A 23,947-nucleotide genomic window follows, 5' to 3' on the forward strand; every position below is an offset into this window, starting at 1 on the left:
TAGAAATGGAGATGAGCACCAACCCCCAGGGTTGGACACAATTAAAATTAATGTCAGGGGAAAACCTTTACTTATCCACTGAATAAGACAACAAGATTTGTAGAAGTCGCAAGCATAACCCCTTCCACATCACCATCCCTTTATGTTCTCCTCCCAGGTAAAAGGTGCCATTCATTCACTCCTATCGGACAATGTAATTTCTTCTTGCAGTTGGATCAAGACCTACAGAAGTGAATGACAAGGCCCTGCAAAAAGGTGCCGCACGTCTCTTGAGGCATTAATTCAAAACTATTAATGTATTATCTTATATTCACATGTTCTTTTTTTTTTTTTTTTGCACTTGTCAACTTTTTAAAAGTGACCACAGATTAACATTATGCTTATTTCTCAAAAATGCAACAGTATTTTTTTGCTGTGGAGTGGACCACCAAAATCATGAGATCTGTGGGAGTGATGGGTCTCATGTCACTGGGGTGAGTTTACTGCACATTTTTAAGGAGCTATCCCAGGTTCTGATACTATTAGACTAAAACCCAGACTTCATTTGCCCACACCAGAGCCACTGCCACCTTTGCATAAGTTTAATTATTCTTTTCTAAATAAATCAGACAATACAATGCTAACCCAAAGAAGGAAGATCCTAGAGAAAGCTCCAGCATGACAGTTATGCACAAACCATCATGAGGTCTCCATATATCAGAATAGAGAGAGATATTTTAATAAGTAAATCATAATAAGTTGCTCTTCTTCTCAGGATAGACTGCTGAACAAAAATAATAGTTCCAAGGTACTCAGTGGTGGCAAACCAGAATTTATTGTATTCAGACACATCTAAAGCTGAGAGCATCTTTGCCACTGATAACCCTATGCTGAATGTTAAATAAGAAATGTAAGAAATATGATATTCTCATGGGCACTGTGGGCAGGCACTCTTTTATCTTGCATTTAGGCTTTTCAGATGAATCAGACACTGCTGTCTTTCTCCCCATGTTTGATGTCTTTGAGGTCATGTGTGTCCTGATGGCATGCCATTTTATATCTTGTACTAACGTGTATGTGTGCATTGCTTCTTGCTTACACCTGTGAATGCTAGAGTACAATGGTTCTAGAACAGAGCTTGTAACAATTACTGTTTTGGACTATAACTTTTGGAAATTCCTCCACTAGTAATGTCACTGACTATGCTGGCCTGAGATTCTGAGATTTCTAGTACAAAAAAGATGATGCGCCAAGCTCTTTTCCAGTTTGCAAAAGCATCTGTGACAACAGATGTGTTAACTCTACAACGTACTACAAGATACTTGCTTTTCCTTCAAAAGACAGTTGGAAAGGTACAACACTTTTAACTTCCTTTATCTGTAAACCTGCAATACTCCAAAGTCCGAAATTGTCCACATGTGTAGTTCAGAAAGAGAAACCTTTGCTTTCTGATGGTTCACTACACAAAATTTGTTTCATGCACAAAATTATTATATTGTATAAAAAGTATTTCCAGGCATATATAATATATGGATAGCCACTGGTGGTGCAATGGGTTAAACCGCTGAGCTGCTGAACTTGCTGACTGAAAGGTTAGCAGTTTGAATTCAGGGAGCAGGGTGAGTTCCCGCTGTTAGCCCCACCTTCTGCCAACCTAGCAGTTCAAAAACATGCAAGTCTGAGTAGATCAATAGGTACTGCTCAGGCGGGAAGGTAATGGCACTGCAGGCAGTCATGCCAGCCACATGACCTTGCAGGTGTCTACGGACAATGCCGGTTCTTCATCTTTGAAGTAGAGATGAGCACCACCCCTCAGAGTTGGACATGACTAGACTTAATGTCAAGAGGAAACCTTTATGTTTATATAACGTGTATTAAATAAATACATTTTGTGTTAAGACAAAGATATTCAAGATAGCTCATGACGATGATGTTTATTCATTATGTACATAAATGCAAATGAGGTATTCCAAAATCCAAAAAATCTTAAATCCAAAACAGTTCTGGTCCCAATCATGCTGGATATGGGATACATAATCTGTACATTTAAAAAAAGAACAACAGGGTTATGGGCTTAGGTGTTAGAACATTCCCCCCCCCCCCCCCATTTCTAGATGTAATTCAAAACAAAATCAACCTTTTGGGTTATTATTCGAGCAGGTCAAAATTCCTTAGTGGACCCATTCTTCTCCTCCCCTCCTTTATTTCTCCCCCACCCCCTCCATGCTGACCGCAATTTCTTGTCAGTGATATTCCAATGGAGCAGCTGTAGGATGTATTTTTAGCTGTTAATTTAGACACTCAATTAAAAGGATTTGCCTCAACAAGGATGGTGAAGTCTTTGGAGACCTGGATAGAATGACATGATCTTATGTGGGACGAGGGATTGAACTGCTTGGTTGTGAAGAAGGAAAGAGAAGATTTTCTGATAGTGGCAGGATGACCTAGAACATCATTTTCTCTGTTTTTGCAAGTTGGACAAGATTATCTGTGTGTGTGTGTGTGTGTGTGTGTGTGTGTGTGTGTAGAGAAACTAGAAAAAGTGAAAGTGGAACACAAATGCTTGGGCCAACATTGAGTTCTATCCTCCTCTTCACAAAAACATCCTTCTTTTTATGAAGTCCTCCTTTATTTGCACCTCTTATTTCATTTCCTCTTGTAAGCTATGCCACATGGTTAAGTGACCTTCTTGGATCATTTTGTTGAGTCTTCTTTCTTGCTTGGAACAAAAAGTATGATGGCCATTTCAGTTATCTTTGATTTAATACAGCTCCACCTGGTAGAGAATGAAGCCAGAATTCTGGCATTGCAGACATAGTGTGAATTTGGAAATTCAGGGCAATATGTTTTGTTCCTGTTGAAAGCATCTCAATCAGATGAACAGGGAGGGAGAGAATATTGGATGACCTTCTTTATACCCAAAAGAAATATTGTTGGGGGGACGGTGGGCATAGCTAGGAGGAAAGACATGTGCTACCCCATTCTTGACTTCTATATATCCATTCAGGCAGATTTACCAGGGAAATGTGGAGCTTCTTGGCATCAATATTACATATGCTGGATCAGAGAAATGTGTTTTAGTCCCAAAAACAAATGAGAAGCTATTTATTCACATGGCAGAAAGTCACTGATGTCATACTTCCATCTATTTCCCCCCTCTACTTGTAAACACCATACGTTGCCAGGTGAGGAAAGAGGCAGGACTCCTGACCTTTCAATAATTGTGTAAAATAGTAAATTATAGAAAATGTAACAAGCAGTAGCTGCTGAAATGTCTTCTTCACAACCAGGTTCCCTGTCAATTATTATACCTGGCAACCCTAAACCAAATTTCTCAATATCCTGCAAGATTCAACCTTCAGGTTCATGTCCCCTCCACCAAATAGGAAGCATAAAATGATATTTAGACTGTACCTTTATTTCCACTGAACAGAGGCCAGGCTATATTGAATTAAATTGAGCTTAACATCTGAGTCGAAATGATAGTATTGCACTCTTAGAAACCGTTCTCACTAACCAATTGCAGAAAATAGTGAAATTTGGAGAGTAGGAATCTTAACGCTTCTGAGCATGTGCTTCAGGACTTCTTTGCTTACCCCTTTCCTTGGTTGTCTCTACAATGGTATAATTCCTTTACTTCCTCTCCAATTCTCAACTAAATTTTAGAGGGTCAAAATATCCAGATGCAGTATAAACACAAAGTGCTGCAGACATTTTTATATCGAAGAATTATTGTCTTCGGTTGGCAGTTATATCAGTTCCTTCTTCGCAGTACAGCTGCAAGATGTATTCTGTTAAAATATGCCCCTTTTCTATCCTCTTCACCCTTTACAAAGCAAATTTTACAAGAGAGAAAGTGTATGTGTGTGCATGCACGCATGTATGTATGCGTATGTGTGCACGCAAGAGAAAGAAATCTAATTAGCATGTTTATCTGCCATAAAACAGAGACCCTTATGTATGCAAAGCGACTGGCAACTGTTCAAGATTGGGCAAACAAATTAATTTGATTTTAATAGGCATGAAGCACTGGTAAAATGAAAAGCATTTCTTCTTCATAATAATCTTCTTCCCTGCAGCACTCTTTGCTTTGGCTTGGCGACTGTGTGCCATGGACCAGCCGAACGTGGGGGAGGAGGGAGAGAATTTGTTTTAAAGAGGAGCCTCACCGACTGAAATGCCTATTATGCTAATTTGAGATGCAGTTCTCATTATAGGGCTTAGTATTTAATGATCATGAGCCTGTCATTTAAAAAGAAGGTCTCATTCCTGAAGAGTTGCTTTATGGTTAGCAATTCTGTTTATGCAACCAGTGAAAGCTCCTGAGCTTGGCAGGTGTATGCATCTTTGAATATCCTTAATGACCAACCTTTTAGTCTGCTACCTGTATATTAAATATATGAAAAATTTAACTCTACTTCTAAAAACAATAGCATCATACCACTCCACAAGCCATATTTCTTAGTTTTTGTGACTGATTTCAAGTATGTTTCAGCAGGTATGCGTTCATATTTAATATTGATCTCACTTCCCCATACTAATCTCTTTTGAGTCTTATTGCTATTCTGTACCTACACAACTAGGTCTAAATACCCCAAGGGCATGAAATCCTGCCTGATCTTGTAACTTAAGTGAGGTCAGTCCTGGACAGTAGTTGAATGGGAGACCACCAATAAATATTAGGTCCTATAGGCGATGTTTCAGAAGGAAGGAACTGGCATAACCTACCTCTGAATATTCCTTGCTTAAGTAAACGATATGAAATAAGTTGGCAGATGCTTTGAAAGAACATACACATATCTTTAAGCTATTTAAACTAAACTTTGCACCTTCAGATTTATTCCTACCAGTGGAAAACTAGCAAAAGTGCAGGGAAGAATACTGTTCAACCTCAAAAAGTTGCCAGCAAAGATAATAGAAAATCAGATGTGAAATCTACTAAATACCCCAAAGTATTATATAAATGCTAAACTATTATTGCTCCTACTATTTCCATTTGGGGCATTTAAATTCAGGTAACACTCAAATGGGCAGAAGGTGAATAAACTATGCCCAATCAATGACTGAACACAGACTTGAATTAGATATTTTGATCCGATCACAGAATAAATGGGATCACTGGATTCTCTAAATTTAGATTAAGGATAATTTTCTGTAGCACAGAATGTGTACATGGCACAGCATGCACACACAGACAGATAAAAATAAGAGTACATGAAGAAACACACAGAAATCAGGGAATGCACATGCCCTGGTCAGTTGCTGTTGGAAAGGCAACGTCTAGTCTGCTCAGATACATTTGACAGAGATTGAACTTCTGCAACTTGAGGAAAGAGGAGTATTTCTCATCAGGGATCTATTCTTTGACCATCCAAGTTGACAGAAGTAAGGACAATCTTGATTGGGGTTGGCCTTTACTTTGGCATCTGATCCCAACTCTTGCTGGCTTTGCAATGATACCTCCAAAGAAAATTACTCTCTGTTGATTCCCAAGACTTGTCAGAGTGACATATAGTACAGGAGAATGTGCTGCCAGACATTATCTGTGCCCATCTTTAAGGTATTCTTGGCATTGCTGCGCTTGTTTCTTTTAAGGACTTTGGTGACATATAGTGTAAGACATTACACTTTTTTGTTAGTTATTATCTCAGGCTCATGTTCTATATTCTCTGAAACACAGAAGTGTCTTTAAACACTTCTGAACAGTTCAATGAGACTTTCAAAGAGATTTAGTCAGAACTTCCTATTAGGTTTCTTACCAGAAGAACATCTGAATAATTTGGAATAAAATGTATGTGCATGCCCATGTCTACAGGAGATTTACAGATTTGTACAGTAATACTAAAGGAGCCCCCAGTGGCACTCCATTCAGTCATGCTGGCCACATGATCATAGGTGTCTATGGACAACGCCGGCTCTTCGACTTAGAAATGGAGATGAGCACCAACCCCAGAGTCGGGCATGACTGGACTTGATGTCAGGGGAAACCTTTACCTTTACCTACAGTAATACTGAGGATTTGGAAGTAAGACCTGAAAACCTGATTATTTCAATGTACTTTGGACTAATTTGGTACAATTTCACTGAGTCCTTTTACCACCACCTATACCCAGCCACTGCACATTATTACTGGCCCATCTTATTAGTGGCCTTGCAATATATTGCACATGTATAATTTATTGCCTCACCTCCAATTTTTGAATAGAGCCCATTGTGCCTGCTGTTGGTTATTGGTTATCGGTTGTTGTTGAGCTTTTATGATTTTTATATGTTTTTTATATATTAGTTCATTGTAATAGAATGTATCTTATGTTGTTGTATTTTATTGTTGCATTACTGGGCTTGGTCCCCATGTAATCTGCCCCAAGTCACTTCGGGGAGATGGGGCAGGATATAAGAATAACGTCAGTATTGTTATTATTATTATGATTATTTCCCCCCATATTCATAAGAAGCACAAATGAATAATGTGAGATAATCTCTATTTTGTGACTGCACCACCACTGTTGTCCTTGGGGCAGAACTCAAAGTTACTGTGCATACTACAGTTGGATCCATCTCCTGGAGTACTGCAGGATGAAACTATGCCACCCTAATTTCTAAAAATTGAGAAGATTAATTTGTTTCCAAGATCACTTTCCTATTAGAGTAGCACTTCTCTGTGGGTACCAAAAGACTAGTTGACCTAGCCTTCTGCTGAACTAGCACTTGATGGGTATTTTTCTTGATGTTTCCAGTTATTGCCCTTTCACCTCACTGGTATTCTCTTTTGTTCTTATGCTTTTAATGTATACTTTAATCAGATTCTCTGCCAGACACAGAACCTGCACCAGCACATAACTAAAGCAAATAATCCAAAAAATTAAAGATCAAAAACTGTGCATGAAACCAAGAATATATCAATAATGCACCAAGAAGAAATGAGACAAAATGGGTATGTTTTGCATGAACCGCACATTACAGCTTTTCTTGGGGGCAGAATTTAGACGTTGAGGTAGGAAAGAGTAGGAATATCTGAACTCTATTTCAGAGAGTAGTGCTGCAAAAAATACCTGGCAGGGCTCGGAGAGGGTACTTCCAGCTGGATAAGGAAGCATGAAATTAAATTAAGGTACCATTTTATAATGTTTGAAAATGAGCATTAGAAAACAGAATCCTAAGGGGCTGAGTCCCTAATGGATCAAAGAAGAAATAGCAGGAAAAAATGAGACATTCAAATGGTTTGTTATGTGTGTGTGTGTGTGTGTGTGTGTGTGTGTGTGTGTGTGTATGTATGTAGGGGGGAGATTGCTAACTGCCACAAACAGATATTGAGCAGGGATGAAGTGGATCAACAAATAAGTTTGAAGTTTAGTCCTATATGGCTTCCATCCTCCTTTATTTTGCACCTGGGTGGTGAAATATGTTCATTAATTTTTTGGATAGCAAGTCCACTCAGATCTGTTGGTGGAGGTTGTATGGCCCTGGCCTCAGTGAAACCATCATTTGAACATGTGGACATATGCATAGATCTCTGGTGTGCTATTTTGATACATGCTTTCAGGGGGTAAACGCAACACATACACACAGAGGTGACCTCACATTTCACACCTGTAACAAACTGCCCTCTTGTTTTGCACAAAACATCTGCTAAACTGCTTTGCTCCCCTATCTTCCCCATCATGCCTCCTCCATGATGGATACTGACCACTTCTTGTACATCTAATGCTGAAAATTTGTCAAGCTATGTAGCATATGCATGTATGTAATGGAGTAAGCAGGGAACAGGCAAGGAAATCTCCACTGAACACACCCACCCTTCCACCTACTATCTATTCCTTCTTTTCTATCAGAAGATCTTTTCCCAGCGCATTTAGGCTGGCAAAGAACAGCAAGCATGATTTCGAGCTCAGTGCTACGTTCCCTGTCCCTGATTTTCTTTATGGAAGATAAATAACTGGATTTTTGAAGAGTGGGGCATGGAGCAGATTTGCAGATAAAGCCACTGCATAGAGGCACTTCTTAATCCTCACCCTACCGATAATCAGACAATGATTAGAAGCAGTCATATTTCTCACTATGAGTTTGAATTTCTTTTTTTGCTACTCTCTCCGGTGGCTACAGTGGTGACTAGTGAAGAGCAAGGTATTTGGGGAGGGAGGCAGAGGGCAAGAAATTTCAAAGATGATGCTACAGTATACAGTTCCAATTTTGTGGTTCACCCAGCAGAGGGACATTAAGCTGGGCATCGCTTTCAAGCACAGTAATAAAAGCTTCACTGTGATCAAAACTGCCAAGGCTCATATGTAAAAGACTGCCATCCATTTCAGGGCACTGGGCATTATCATGCTTCCATGGAGCATGCTGACATTGTAGAAAATGGTTTAGAGGAAAGCCTTTAGCACATGAAGCAGTGGGAATAAAAATCTCCAAGTCTCTGGGGAAATAACAGAAAGGAAAATGATCAGTCTTATCAGAAATACAGTCCACAGGCTAGGTCTTGCAACAGACGTGGGCACGCATTATATTCTAACCTACTTCCATGGTTTTGCAATTTCCTTCCTCTGAAATATAGCCTACAGCATCAGGTATTCATTGGTGGTCTCCCATCCAAGTATTAACCAGGGCTGGCCATGCTTAATTTTCAAGATCCTGTGCATTTACGATATTAGAAGGGTATTACAAAATGCCCTCCAACATTTCACAAATGAAAGCTGGGTCATGTGTGGCCAAGAAACATCTGAGTGTGATCAAGGTGACAAAATGTATTAATGATGAATATACACAAACTGGGAGATGAGGCAACAGTTTGAGAATACTGTGATGGGTAAGATTTCTCTCCCTCTTCTTCTGAGTTAATTGAGTGCAAGCTGTTTGTTTTCAACAGTGGAAATAGACTGAAAACAAAGGTGAAAATGGGCAGAGGAGAGAGGAACTGGGACATTTTACAGTCCCCAGGTGGTTTGGCCTACAACTCCCATAAATCCCAGCAAGTTTACCAGCTCTTAGGATTTCTGGGAGTTGAAGGCCAAAACATCTGGGGGCCTAAAAGTTGCGAACCACTTTTTTAGAGCATCTAAGAAATAGGATGACAGAAAAATCAGCAGGACTGTCCTTGCCAAACCAGGACAGTTGGTGCAGAAGCATGTCACAGTGTCCAGAAGAATGCAAATGTGGTTTATCATGCATGTTGACTCATGCAGGGCTGCTTGTAGTCACTTCCACATTAGCCTGTTTGTCCTAGGGGCAGTGATGTACCAGGAGAGAATTGACTAAAGGCCCCTCCAAGCTGGAAATGCCACTGCAGACCAAGCAACTGTCGAGCTGTTTTATATTAGTTCAGTTTTCCAAATAAGCATTTGCATTCTACGAACACCCTGATAAATGGGGGAAAGCAAAACTAATCAAAACCTCTGAAAACAAGATGGTCATCTGTCCTCTCCTTGAAACGTGTGCCACGGAGGCACAAATCCTGCAGCACAGAACAAACCAAGATATAGATGGAATGACACTTAATGCATCACCACTTCGCACGCTCGAACCAGCTTCGGGACTAGGGAAAAAGGGATTTGTAAGTATGCATATAATATTCTATTATGCAGATAACGTTTGGCCTCTGTGAACATGTGTTGGCTGATTATATGGAGGTCAGGCCTGCTCTGATGTATCTGTACTTCTAAAAAAAATCTATATAATTTTAGAGTTCATATCGCTGTGGACAAGAAAACAGTCAATGGCAGCCTGACCTCTATTTGCAAGCAAAGATGGAAAGTTGCTCATGAAGTAGGGATAAATGAGAAATGCTGGTTGATGAAGAAGGGATTGGGCACATTAGAAGCAGTCTAAGATATTCTGCTTCCTGAAGCTATGCAGCAAAGGCTTCCACCACTCTAAGCAAGCTGCATTTATTTTGCCACAAGAAGCAAGAAATTGCATAAATACCTCTCCTGCATCTGCTCATAGAAATGTAACAAGGACCAGTGAAATAACACACTGAGGCATTACATAGCTAACAATTTGTCACTTTTTTAAGCACACTCAAAATCTGCTTTCTAAGGCAGCTGCCTCACGGAGTTCCTGGGTGGTAAACACTCCTACAAACCACTACACAAAGGCACCCAAACTAATCATTCCTAGAATCAAAAGAGAAGAGCTTGCATCTATTTGGGTATTAAGAAGGATATATAAATATAAAGGCAGTTTCCTGGAGGTCAGCAAAAAGAAGCGGGAGAGAAAAAGCTGGGAATTAGAAGTAAACAAAAAGTAAGAGCTGGGAGAGGTAAAGAAAAAAAAAAGATAAAGGCAGCAATCAAATCTGTAGGTAAGAAAATTGGAAACCCAAAACCAGGTGCAGGAAGGAAAAGAAGCTGGATATAATTAAAGCAGATGAACTTCAAAATGACACAGAATAAACCGTAGAAGCAAAAGGTGATGAACCCTGCCTTAGAGCTACATTTAGTGGTATGAGGGTGCCAGAAAGCAGGAGACCTCTTGTATTTATGCTGCACTGATGCGACTTGCAATTTGAAGGTGGTTTGGGAAGGGGGTGGCCAGGATTACTTGCAAAACATCATGCAAATTCTACAGGACACGTTTTTATTTTAATAAACTGTATTTCCCCTTTCATCCCTACTGCTGCTGGAGCTTTGTTCATACATTGACTTGTGGCAACCCTATGGATTTCATAGTTTTCTTAGGCAAGAAGTACTCAGATGAGGTTTTGCAAGTTCTTTCCTCTGAAATATTGTCTACAGCACCCAATATTCATTTGTGGTCTCCCATCCAAGTATTAATCAGGGCTGACCCTATTCAGCTTCCAAGAACAGACAGGACTATGTGTCTTTAGGGTGTTTAGATTCTCTCACAATATATTTACCAATGCATGAGCAACTTGTGAAATACGTTGCTGTGAGCTAAGTGATATAGTCACATGGGATCTGTTCCATGTCTTTTAACACATAAAGAGGTAGAGCCTATAAAGAAAAGGTCTATTAGTAGCTTCATACTAGAACCTGCATATCTAGTGTTCAGAAAGTTACTTTCAAGTCAAATGAATATAATGGATGGAGAAAACCATCTGTAACTGATCAGGAATCACTCTACCAAAGCTAAGCTGAGGATGGATTCAGTATGTTAGAGCCATATCTCTTAAAATAGCTGGTTGAGAGACATTATGACTGAAAACAAACACCAAGGATAGGAAACTTCACCATTATTGCTCTGCCTTTTTGATTTTGGGGGAATCTGGCTGATGTCAGATAGGCAACTCTTAAAACGTTACAGGTACCCTTCCAATGGTTCGTCATTGACTATACAGAGCAATAACTCAACGTAGTCATATCCAGAGTATTTATCATCTATACTAGGTACTAGTTAGGAAAGAAGCAAGAACCAGAGGCCTGGAAGCAGGCCTGTAGCGAGGTTTTTTTTTTTTTAGGGGTTGAAACCCCCCACCCCCGAAACTTTTCAGGTTATAAAAAAAAACCTGGTTTACTCATGAATTTTAACTGGTTAACCAAATCCCCATGCTAAATTATGAGACGCAAAACATTAAGAGTCCCTCCAGGCACTATCTCAAACAGATATTGACAGGTTTGTAGCGGGGGTGGGGGGTGCCAGGGGTTCAACCCCCCCCCCAATTTTTCTGGCTACGGCCCTGCCTGGAAGAGATGGGGATCTGCAAATTATTTTCACCAGAGTTAACTCCGAAGGCCTTTCCCCCAACCTACATGAAACAGAACGTTTAGAAGTACAGTTTAGGCATGCAAAGAAAAGGAGTGGGAATAGTTACCAAAGGAATGTGAAGACAGCAAATATTATGCATATACTCATATATAAGTTGAGGGGAGGTTTTGGGGCCAACATTATGGATTTGGATATGACCTGTGGACAAGTCAGGGGTCATTCTGTGGAGAAGGGAAAGCACCAATTCTCTTTCAGGCGGTCAGCTACCCATATCAGCCGCTGCCATTTCCCAACATAGGCATTCAATAAGGCCAGAAGCAGCACCATCTCAGAGAAGGAAGAAGGGGTTAGCACTTCTTTTAGGTTCTGTTGGGATGGACTAAACCCCTATCTTTCACTACTCTACTCAGAGAAGGGAATTGTTCCTTTTTTGTGACTATTGCATTCTAGTTAGAGTACAATAGTCATATGGATTTGAAGATAACTCAACCAGTTTTTTAAATTGATTTTTTGACTAAATTTGTTAGATTTGCACATGAATTTATAGAGTAGTTAAACTAGCTATGAATGATTTTCAGTCTTGTACTCTCTGCAATGCTAGAAATTTGTGGGCTAAGGGGAAATGTCATTATAGGGATGGGGGTGGGGGCAGAGGCATGAAGTTACATTCCTGCTCTTCACAGCCATTAATACTTCTCTTGAAGCTTTAAAAATGTGCACTGGATGTATCTATCATCTGCTACAAAGACACAGATTGATGGGAAGATGAATGCCTTTCCCAATTTTGTACCAACACCACTTTCACTGTAATTGCATGTTTCAAAAGGTTTCCGAAATGCAGGTATGGGAATAATAATAACAACATAAAAACATTCTATATTTAAAGGCCTTGAGCAGCAAAAATAGAAAAAACTCCCAGCTCATAACCTTCTTCCTCTCTCTCCACCCCAACCCCCAGCCCTCTGCAGTTTGTCACCAGAGATTTTGATGAAAACAGACACAGCAGAGCCAATAAAAAGAACTGTAGAGGGGGCATGTGCCCCTCACATCTTTTAAATCAAGGGCAAGTTGGAAGAAGCCTTCATGCTGCTCCACATTTGAGTAACAGGATGTCATGGCCATTCACACACACCGTCCATGCAATTTCTCAGGTCATCTCCGCCATGCACCTTGAGTCCCAAGAAACAGATTTTTGAAGCCTTTGGTGATGTCTGCTCCAGAAAGGCAGATGATGTTTTCAGCTTCCGTCACGTGGTCCCAAGCAGAGGGCTAGCTGTGGAAAGCTCAGTGATCCATACTGGCGAGAGCAACTTCTGGCCATGTTCTGTCAAGCCAGTATGGAGAAGATGCTGTTGTGAAACAAAGAATGCTTTTGACAGGAATGCGTTCCTCCCCACCCCCTCCCATTGCACACAAACCAGGGTGACTTTTTTTCTCAAGCAGACACAGCAAGAAGATAATAAAAAGTGATCATAGGAGCACAGGAAATACAAAGCCAGAGTTCATCTAATTCATGACTGGCTGATGTTCCTTAAGGTTTTGGACACAGGTCTTCCTAGTAGGAGATTGAACCCAAGCATTTTGAATGCAAAGCAAGGCCTCTGTCCCAATGGAGCTCAAGAAAATTAGTCCATCCATTTCCAGCATTGGCATTGTAGTTTATGTATGTGTCTATTTTGATTTTAACTTTCTTCCCCCTTCAAACAGAGATGTCCCAAATAGCTAGTGATAAATGCAAGCATCATAACAATAAGGTCAATAATGTTGCATCAATATCACTATTAAAATATTGAAGGTAATAACAAACATGAAGTATCCATTAAGAAAAAAAATCAGAGTAAACACAAAGTTTGGGTGGCACATGGGATGGGGCCAGAAAAAGGTGGAACACAGTCAACAGTAGGGTAAGTAGCTATGGACAGAGGGACAAAATAAGGGCACTGACTCTCCATATAAAAATTCTTTCCACTCCCACCATGAAACTTTCCTTTAGTCCACAAATTTCTAGCTTTGCAGGAACGTAAGCATTTAGAAATATTTTTCACTTAGGTGATCCCTCATAGATAGAGGATAATGGTCGTCCAATTGTGGGGTCTTGGGGGTAGGTCCGTAGGTGGCTGAAGAGACGTATTTAGAAATATAGCCTTCATATCTATAGAAAACGGTGAGCTGGAGGTCTCTCATTGACGTTGAGGTTGATTTAATGCCAGTTACCAACAAAAAACTGCAAATCCAAGGATTTCATAAGATGAAACTATGACAGCTAAAGCAATACTATAATTATGCAGTGATAATGGGTCCCTGAAAAGGCATATTAATACATATGCTCCCTGGAAGCAAGGGGAATTCAGATGGGCTCTGAACTCTATAGGGTGCTGGAATATAAAAAATAATAATTTAAATGTATGTCTACATAGATTTAGATTAATTCAATACCTCTCCACTGGTGCCTTCTTGCAACCCACAGTGGCCGTGGGTGATGTGGGATATAGTTTTCAACACATTTGAAGGCCACCAAGTGGGAGGTTGGTTTAATAATACCAAACCACATCCCACGGGAAGGTAGGTACGGTGATCCTATGAGTGGGGCATGAAAATACTTAATTTACTTCTTCTGGATTCAGCAGTTTAAAAAAGGCATCTGTTTACTCTTCTGAGCCTAGCATAAGAGGAATTTAATATGTGTCTTTTTAAAAATAGATAGTTCCAAAATTAGTGGCTGGGAGAATAAGTAACTGAGATGATGTCTCCCTCACTTAAAAAAGAAAGGTTCAAATGCAATAATTGCATAATTTAAAGATCACTTTCCAGTCCTCAGCTAATGATGTCATAACAATAAGGTCAATAATGTAGCATCAATAACACTATAAAGAGGGTGGACAGAACTTGGAGATTCATGAAACGCGTCTTGGGTGTTGTTCTGAGATTTAAATGAGATTTTGGCTTCCTGATGGACTCAAAACATTACTAAGACCTTCAGCATTTGTAGGAAACAGTGGACAAAAGGACTGAATTATCTGTGCTGAGGAATGCACCTCTGTGACAGGTATATAACATAGGACCCATCAGAAGAGCAGAGCAAACTTAATCCTAGCCTGGGGGAAGAGGAGCTCAGGAGCTCAAATAAATAAATAAATACTGAGAAGAAAATCATTTGCCCAATTCCAGCTCCCTGTGTAGGATCCCCTGCAGCCATATCGGTCTCTGTTTTCACCAATTTGTTTTTGTAAGGCAAAGAGGAAGAGACTGCCATCATGAGAAAATGATAGAGACACTCCTTTCCTCCCAGGGCCAGCAGCAGGAAGACATAGCTCCTCTGCCAGGAAGGATTTAATCTGTACAATATAACCTTTTGTATTTGTTACAGTTTAAAGAGATGCAGGACAGAAAAAGAAGATGATACACTGACAGTCCTTTAACATGTACATGGCAACATACTAGTAGCAAATTAGACAAGGATTCTATACCGCATTGTTGGTAGTCCAAAATAATGAAAAACATATGATACATCAAACCTCTATTGTTCACATTTGCTTTAGATTTTGTTTAGTTTTATGCAAAATTGAGCTAAATTCTCCAAATCAAAAACGAAAATGCTGCAATTTACCATTTAGAGTTGTACGACGAGGAGCATTAGTGATGTCACAAACATGAGCCTTAGTGATGTCATAAACCATGATTGATTATGCAACAAGACATAGAATGTATTTACAGTGCAGAATTAATGTAGTTTAACACCACTTTAACTGCCATGGCTCAATGCAACAGTATAATGGGAGTCGTAGTTTTACCAGTTTTTTAACCTTCTATGTCAAAGAATGCTGGTGCCTGAACAAACTAAAACTCTCATGATTCTATAGCATTAACACATGGCAGTTAAAGTGGTGTCAAACTACATTAATTCTACAGGGTTAATGCACCCAAGGTCAGAGCATGTAATCCAAATAAAAGCTTCTTGTTGGGAGTTGAGTTTTTAAAATTCTCCATCAAACAGGAAACAAAATTCCAAACTTTTCTCAGCTCTGTTTTATAATACCTTTGCATGCACTACTTTTAAGAAGATATAACAACAACAACAACAACAACAACAGAAGATATGGGAATTACAACACAGCTCAGCTATGAATAGAAAACATTAAACTGTTTTAAATAGTTTTCTCAGCATTACTTTAAAACATGGGAGTTATAGTTCAATGAAATATTTTTTTCTCAGCAAAAAAAAAAAAAAAAAAAGAATTCAAACTATGCTTTTAATAGGTTGCTCCCACTGACCGTAGTCAATATCAACAATATTGGCCTAGAAGAGGGATGCGGAATATGTAGATCTCCAGATGTTGTTGGAATGCAATCCTTATAAACATGAGACATCTATGGATCACACATAGATGGACTAGTTATTGCCTCAACATGGAGTTTTCTTCAGAAAGCTTATAGGGGATGACCTGGAAAAGCTATTCTTTGGATTACACATTTCAGAATTTCTCATCCATGTCCTGTGGGGTGGGTTTTAAAATGTTTTGTTGATTAAAATTAAAAGCACACGGCGTACTAGTCCTCTGGTTTGGACAGCAGGAATGATTGCCTATTGTGCTATTATTTTTTTAGACAAGGTGGTTTATTGCTAGCAGAGTAGAATTCAAAGGGCTGGGTTTTTGTTTTTGCTAAAGGAAAATCACATATGCATCTAGTGACTGTAAGGTGAAAATCTGAAAGGCTGTTTTAAACCATTTCCTATGAGGAAAACAAATTCAAATAATATCATATAAACTGGCCCTTAGTATCCACTGGGGTTGGTTCCAGGATGCCCCATAGACACCTAAATCAGTGGATGCTGAAGTCCCATTATAAACAATGGAATAGTAAAAAAGTTGTCCTTCATGTAAAATGGCAAAATTAAGATTTGCTTATTTTGGAATATTTTAAATCATGAATGGTTGAACCCATAGGTCCAGAATCCATGGCTACAGAGGGCTGTAGTGTGTTTTTGCTCCTCCAGAAATGGAGGTTAGTCAAGCATTGCATGGTGAGTTCCAATTTAACATTGAAAGTAGTATGGAGAGAGCAATTCCATCTGAAAATCTCAATCATGTAAATCAGAATCTTTGAGTACCTCCCACTAGTTTTCCTGCTGAGAACAAGAGGAAATAAAACTCTGCCTTCTGAGATTTCCCAGATCATGGCAAAGTTAGCCATTACATATCTTTATCGGTCCATAATTCACAGGATCAGTGCTGATTGATGGATTCTCAGAGAGCCAGTCTGAAAAAGTAACTTCTCCAAGCTCTGCATGCGACAAAGTACTGATGCAGCATGCTTTCTCAGTCCAGGAAAAGAGAGAAAGACTCAAGTCAAGGATGCGTTCATCTTGCAATATCACCCCAAACTTAAGGTTTCTCTTCCTTGTATTTCAATTTTCTATCAGCAGAACTAAAGACATTGCTTAACATTTCAGTTAAGATGCTCTTGCTTTCCAATCCATTCCATTTTTAAATCTACCGCAAAGGCTTGCTCACTACCCAGGCCAGCTTTGGGCTCTCTGCAAAGAGACTTATTGAGCTGCTTCATAGGTTTGTGTGCATATACCCTTCAAGTTACCTGTCAACTTATGGTGGCTTCATGGATTTCATTGGGTTTTCTTAAGCAAGGAACACTCAGAGGGAGTTTTGCCATTTCCTTTCTCAGAAATATACAGCACCTAGCATGACCTACAACAGCTCCCACCCAAGAACTAACCAGGGCTGACATAATGTCATTCAGCACACTCAAAAAGTATAAACCATCAGCATTATTTAATTCCCTGCTAGATTAAATGGATCAGGAAGTCTTCATTTTTGACACAGCTTTTATATTTAGTAGGCTATGCATTATAGCTTTGGTCCTGATCTGAAGAAAGAAGATACAAACTAAATTAAGTGATTTCTTTTACTAGGTCAGTGTAGGTTGCAGGAAGGAAGAAGTAAGATTTTGAGTTTCAATGAACACTTTCATCAGGCATAGTATTATTTATACAGTGGGGAAAAAGCTAGGTTACAACTGACTCAAAACAATGCTGAGTTTAGTTTAGAAACAAACTATGGCTAGCAATGTGTAGGCTTCTGACTATGCAGCGAGCTCTTCATTCTGCAATGCAGATTTGAATGATTTTCAAAAAGCATGATCAGAATTAGGAAGGCACAATCAATGTGCATTTTGATAAGAAACATTGCAGCGAAAGCTTATTGAGTAAGATAAAAATCAAGCAAAAATTCTGATAGAACTGAAGAGCTAGATTATATAATAAATCTAATATAATCCCAAGAAGTGCCCCCAAAGGAACAAAAGAGAGCAGTGTTGATCATCTTGGAAGAAATGGATTCGTTTGTGATTAGACTTGTAAGAAGACAAGCAGGAATCAAGACTGCTTTTACATCACAATCAAAATATGTAGACAAAGAAAAAGTTCTGTAGTGACTTTAATCAAATCGTATGACAATGAATTGAAGAGATTTGGGCTATAATCATACGCACACTTATCTACGAATAAGTCTTATTGAACTCAAACAATGACATTTAGCTGGCAATTCTGTGCCTACAGTTATTTGAGAAAAATTCAAAATGAATTCTGTGAGATTTACTTCTGAGCAAGCTTGCATAACAACCAGTTGAGAATCAACTGAAGAAAGATCACACACGTGTGTGTGTGTGCATGTATATGTATCTATGTGTGTATCTATCTATCTATCTATCTATCTATCTATCTATCTATCTATCTATCTATCTATCTCTTAATTTTCCTTTCCAACTAAAAAAAATACACTTTTATGATCACTCAAACAAATTATTAACACAGGAGAGCTAAAAAAAAAATTTAATAGTCCATGAAAGGTCATTCTGTAATGAATCTGTAAACCTTACGTACCATGAGACACTTTGTTTCACTTACAACAGACCAATACAGCTACACCTCTGAAATGGATAATAATAATAATATTGATAATGTTTGATAAAGCAGGCATTTATTTTACAACACACAGACATGAGAAGAAATGGATGCCCATTAAGGTTTATGCATCTTAATACTTGAGACATTGCAATAGGAAAACTGTAGTGTTATGTGTATCCAAAGTGGACTGAATATAGGGCTTTCCTATCCTCATCTGCCACTCAAATCCCATTATGCCCCCCACATTCTCTCCTGTGGGTTCAGCCCCTTGAGAATGGCCCAGAATAGACATGCAGAATTTATGAACAACCCAGTTGCACAAGCTACATCCAGAAATTGAAAATGTTACTTATTTGGACTATGTCAGACCATGGTGATGGAGGAATATGGGAATCTGTAATTGAAAAAAAAAATGCAACGTGTACAATGTCTAACATGGTTTTGGCTTTGATTCCTGTCTCCCATTCATTGTAGCTCCCTGAGCCTTATCCCAAGCCTTTTCCAAGTGACCCCCAACCAACAGCTCACGTACAATGTTTGGGTACAATAAAAACGTGAAAGCTAAAGCTAGCAGAGGTGACCCCAAAAACTCCCTTCCCTACTTTTCTATATTCCCTACTTTTCTATACCTTAGTTGTTCTCACTCTTTCGATGTAGTATAAAAAATTTAATAAAATTCTTTTTTTTAAAAAAAACTCCCTTAACCCACACATCAAGAAGGCAATTTGATTCTTGAATTTTCTTTTTTGCTTCGATCTTTCACATTTTTGCAATATAACCCAGTTAATTTGATATTGGCATACTTTTATCTGGCTATATGCAAGCTTTCCTTTTCTATTTACGGACCCACTTGACTGTGTCTAATAGGAATATATTATTTGTAGAGACTGAACTATACACTATTCTCATTATCCCGCCAAGAAGTATAAATTATTTTAAGAAATGCATTTTATCTATCTCTCTTTCTCTCTCGATCCATATCCTTATATCACAACCTTATTATTGTACCCAGTGGGTTTTTATCACACATATTGATGCTTGAGTACTTAAACCTGATTAAGGACTCAATCCTTCCCCCCTCGCCCTCATTGTAACTATTACTTTCCTCCATTTGCTACACATTTTATTTTAATTCTTGAACATTGTCACAGAGATCACGGTATATAGTTTTGTGGGGGGCTTTATGCTGCTGTTTCCATAGCTTTCCATAGCTTTTGAGATAAACTATTCACTAAGGAGCATGATTCGAAAGGGAGATCTATGACACAAGGGCATCAGGATATTCCTCAACAATACATGCCACCTTTCGTTCATTTTCTTAGTAACTACAGCACAACACATTACAAACTACTAGTGGTTGGGGCCATGTTATGAATACAATGGTTTGATCCACCAAACAGATTACTAAAACATTAGATACGTCCTTGAAGGACAAGTTGTGGTCCATATAAACACGCTTCCTCTTCCATAGGTACAGCTATTGGAATGGATGGACGTAAAAGCATTGTCCTCCTACTAAAAAAAATAATTTTCTCAAGTCCCTAAATTTCTGACATTACAGTGATTTAAAATTTCAGCTGAGCATTTCAAAACACCATTTAAATATCCAAAGAAAAGGGGCAGGCAAAGATATCAAAGGAAAAAGAATACAGCAAAAACAAGAGTTTTGTATGTGAAAATCTTTCAACAATTCAGTCTTTGCAATGGTATAAAATTGAAAAATTAAATAAATTTTCAATGTGAGAGGCAGAATTATTGTTTTAGGGGGAACGTCCTCATTTTGTATTTGAATACAGCAGATCTATGTGTGAAACGATGTATTATTCATAGACTATGTTCATTAGACTTAAGGGAAGGATTCCAAAACCATTTTCCAGTGTCTTAAAAAATAATAAACAAAATAGCACCTTGTTTCTTATATATATATATATATATATATATCCCATTTCCTTAAAATGAACACAGACCCTCAACACAAATGTATCTTTTGCAGACAAAAGACATTCTTTGTGACCTTCACACAAATATTTCTCCCTCCCAAAGAATCTAATACAAATCAGGGAAAATGTCCTTGTCGTTTTAGTAGTGGTTTTAAATTTTATTTTAATCTATCTTCACAGTATTTATTTATTTCTTTTTTATGTTCATTGAAAAATCTATGATATTTGGGTTTTTTGTTGTGTCACGCTTGTGTTACAGAAAAGGCACAAAAGAGAAAGCCATACCAAATGCAACTGACAAATATATATTATCTCTGCAATGGTTACACGTCCAGAAATGTGAGGAAAAGCTGTTTCGTGTGAGACAATGATGAGCGGCACAGATTACAATTTAGATTATTCAAAAAAAATTAAAGCAACCCATGTGAGACAGCGGAGATACGATGCTGCTGCCATGAAAAAGATATTTGACTTCCTTTGATTTACAAAAATACACCACTGGACAGTATTGGGCAAAGGGCAGGAGCAGATTCAATGGGAGACGTGTGGCAGAAAAATAGACCATTTTGATTTTCGTAACATACAACGCATGCTGCCCAAAGAGGCAATTGTCTCCCAAGAAGACTAGCAAAGCATCACAACAATAGCTAAGTGATGGGCTGAAATTCCATACCCTAAAAAGACACACCGTTCACACCAGTGAATACTCAAGGTGATAAAAACTCAACGAAACATCTCCACCAGCACCAATATGGGGAAACTGAGAGGCACACGCCTCTGTTTCCCAAAAGGTGTTGTTTTAGTCAGTCCAATTTGGCTGCAGAATATAGAGAAATCTAAAACTGAGATCGAGACGTCATACATGCCTTCGCATGCTTGAGCTCCTTTTGGTTTTTCACTATGCGCATGTGTATACAGACAACACATACACACACATATACAAACTACTGCAAAGCTGCATTCCATCTCAGGGCAAATAATCAATAAATAATTGCAATTATCATCACCAAGGTACAACTACCCAACTGCAGAAAAGGGAGGGGGGGCACAGATGATGCAGCAGTCTTGAATGATGGCGAAGGACTCTATCAAATAAATAAATAAATAAATAAATAAATAAATAAATGACACTGCCTGCCTTCGTTTTGATTTTCTCGCCAGGGCGACAATCTCTGCTAGTCAAACAAAGCCCATTTCCACCATTCCCCACCACTTTGAACGTTACTTGCAATCAAAGCCTGAAAAGACGAGATTGGGTGGAATGTGTTTTTCACTGAAGAGCATTTTCATCAAATCTACTTTGATTCAATGTGATCTTGCTAAATTTTGGTGCATAAAAGAATGACATTTCCAGTCTTTCCTCCCTTAGAATTATTTCGGCATGTATCAAATAAACCAGATATTTCTCACCTAACTAAATACTCCCACTTAATAGTAAAACATCTGAACATTTTCTCACTTTAAAAAAATCTTAATTTCTAAATGTAGCTGGAATTATTACAAACCTTTTATCTCATTTCAATTTACAACAAACTCAAAAATAAAATAAAAAAACAAAGTTTTTGATTGAAAATTGGAATTCTTTTAAAATAATTTTACGTATATTTTGCAATATAAATACAATGGTTTCCCCATCCACTTCATTTTTAAAAAAAAAATTGCAGTCTATTACCACAATGTTGATTTGATTCAGGCCTAAGAAAAGAGGGAAGGAAATTATTGCAACAGGGAAGTAATGGAAGGGGAAAAGAGAGAAAGGGGGAGATGGCAAAAAGAGAGGAAAGGAGAATTGGAGGAGTGTATAAAACAGACACTTAAGACGGTATCCAAGGTGCCGACAAAGCTAGTTAGGGTCACTGCAAGCACCCCATAGTCTTACCCATCAAAATCACAAGTTGACTTTTTCAGGGGAGATGAGCATGCTGAATAGATATTACAAATTTTCTCACCTGCACTTGGATTAAATGTCATTTCACCCTGGAATCAATGCCTTGATGGAAGGTTTTTAAAGGCTCTGGCAATTTGCCATCGAAAGCGACGCTGGAACCTTCGCAAAACTGATGCGAGACAGCTTCATCCAGCCGAAAAGTCAACTTGGGTTTGCCCTCAAATGTGTAAAGCGCGACTGCACGAATTACATACCAGTTAGGGGTTGTGGGGTAGCGGGCTTGAGGAATAAACAATCCCTAGACTTTGCCAAATGGTTCAGGGAAAGATGCTACACCTTGCTAATGACAGCTGAAGCACTTTTCAGATCTGCCCGGGATGCTTCACAGCTGGCAAAGGCACTTAGCCGCAGATTTTAACTACATCCAGCATCCTGGTTTCGGGAATTACAGAAAGGCTTTTGCTTCCTCTTTCTCTCTGCAGGTGGCTGGAAAAAAATTCCCTTTTTGATTTCACCCTCTGTCTACAGGATGCGAACTGTACAGACTCTTCAGGAAGAACACTCCATGTGATTTTGCCAGCATAAAACACCATCGATTCAGTCACTCCTTTGGCAAAGTGGCAAAGTGGGTGACGACGCCTATGCTTCCTTGCGCTGCTGAAGCCTCAACATCAGACACTCAAATAAACAGGAGAAGGGAAAAGGCTACATAAAAGTGATGCTTGCTGCTCCTCATCCATTGGTAAGGGAAGGGGGAGAGAAAGAGGCATACAGTGCTCAATTCAAGGTGCAGGGAAGCAGAAGGCAGAGAAAGAAAGTTGCCCGGCACTCACCTAGAAGCATTGCGATGGAGCTGGCGCCTCTCCACTTCTTTGCCTTTGCCAAAACACACCACTACACGCAAAAGAGCTCTCCCTTTTCCTCTCTGTTTTTGGCTTCTCTTGAAACCGTATGCCATGCAACTGCTGGGCCAGCCCCCACTACACTGCCGGCCACTGCCTCCCCCTTCAGCCGATACACTTACACCTCAATTAAAAGCTTAACGCTCCGCTGATCAGTGCCCTAAAGGAGGTAACAGCAGCCACGCTTTTCCCAGTCATCAGCCCAAGCAGGACAGATGGAAAAATTAGCCTCCGTAACTGCTCTCAGCAGAGGTCCCTGCAAACAATGATGAGGAATTAACATCGAAATTGGATGGGGGAAAAAAGACAGTGAGGACTGATGGGTGGGGAGATTTACCACACATTTTGTTCTTCAAAGGCTCAAGAAGTACACAGAAGCAATGTTTTTGGGCCACTAAACAAACATCAGCTGAGAAATGCTGCCCAAGGTAAATAAACTTCCAGCCTGATTTCACCCTCATTTAAAATATTCCACATCTCTTCGTGATTTTAAAAATACATTAATGTTTAACTTTTTCATACTATCTACTAATATTTTTCTTGCGTTTCTAAGCCAATGGACACAGTGGATTGTTACAGTAATTACTGAAGATTGTGTGGCAATGAGTACCATGAACTAATCATAGTACCACCTTTGGTTCAATGGTGCAGG

General features: G+C 39.1%; 1 protein-coding gene across 4 annotated transcripts in view; it reads right to left on the bottom strand.

The window, feature by feature from the left end:
- Window positions 1-23,947, bottom strand: part of znf385c (zinc finger protein 385C) — a 191,277-nt gene that overhangs the window by 50,866 nt on the left and 116,464 nt on the right. The window contains exon 1 of one of the 4 annotated variants that reach the window (XM_008113261.3): window positions 23,227-23,575. The exons of 2 other annotated variants lie outside the window; for them this stretch is intronic. In XM_008113261.3, the coding sequence (XP_008111468.2) occupies window positions 23,227-23,236 (10 nt within the window). In that variant the 5' untranslated portion in view covers window positions 23,237-23,575. Of the gene's footprint in view, window positions 1-22,454; window positions 23,187-23,226; window positions 23,576-23,947 lie in introns of those variants that run through there. One more of the 4 variants, XM_008113260.3, reaches the window with a different exon arrangement.

Source organism: Anolis carolinensis, chromosome 6 (assembly GCF_035594765.1).
Source record: "Anolis carolinensis isolate JA03-04 chromosome 6, rAnoCar3.1.pri, whole genome shotgun sequence".
NCBI lineage: Eukaryota > Metazoa > Chordata > Lepidosauria > Squamata > Dactyloidae > Anolis > Anolis carolinensis.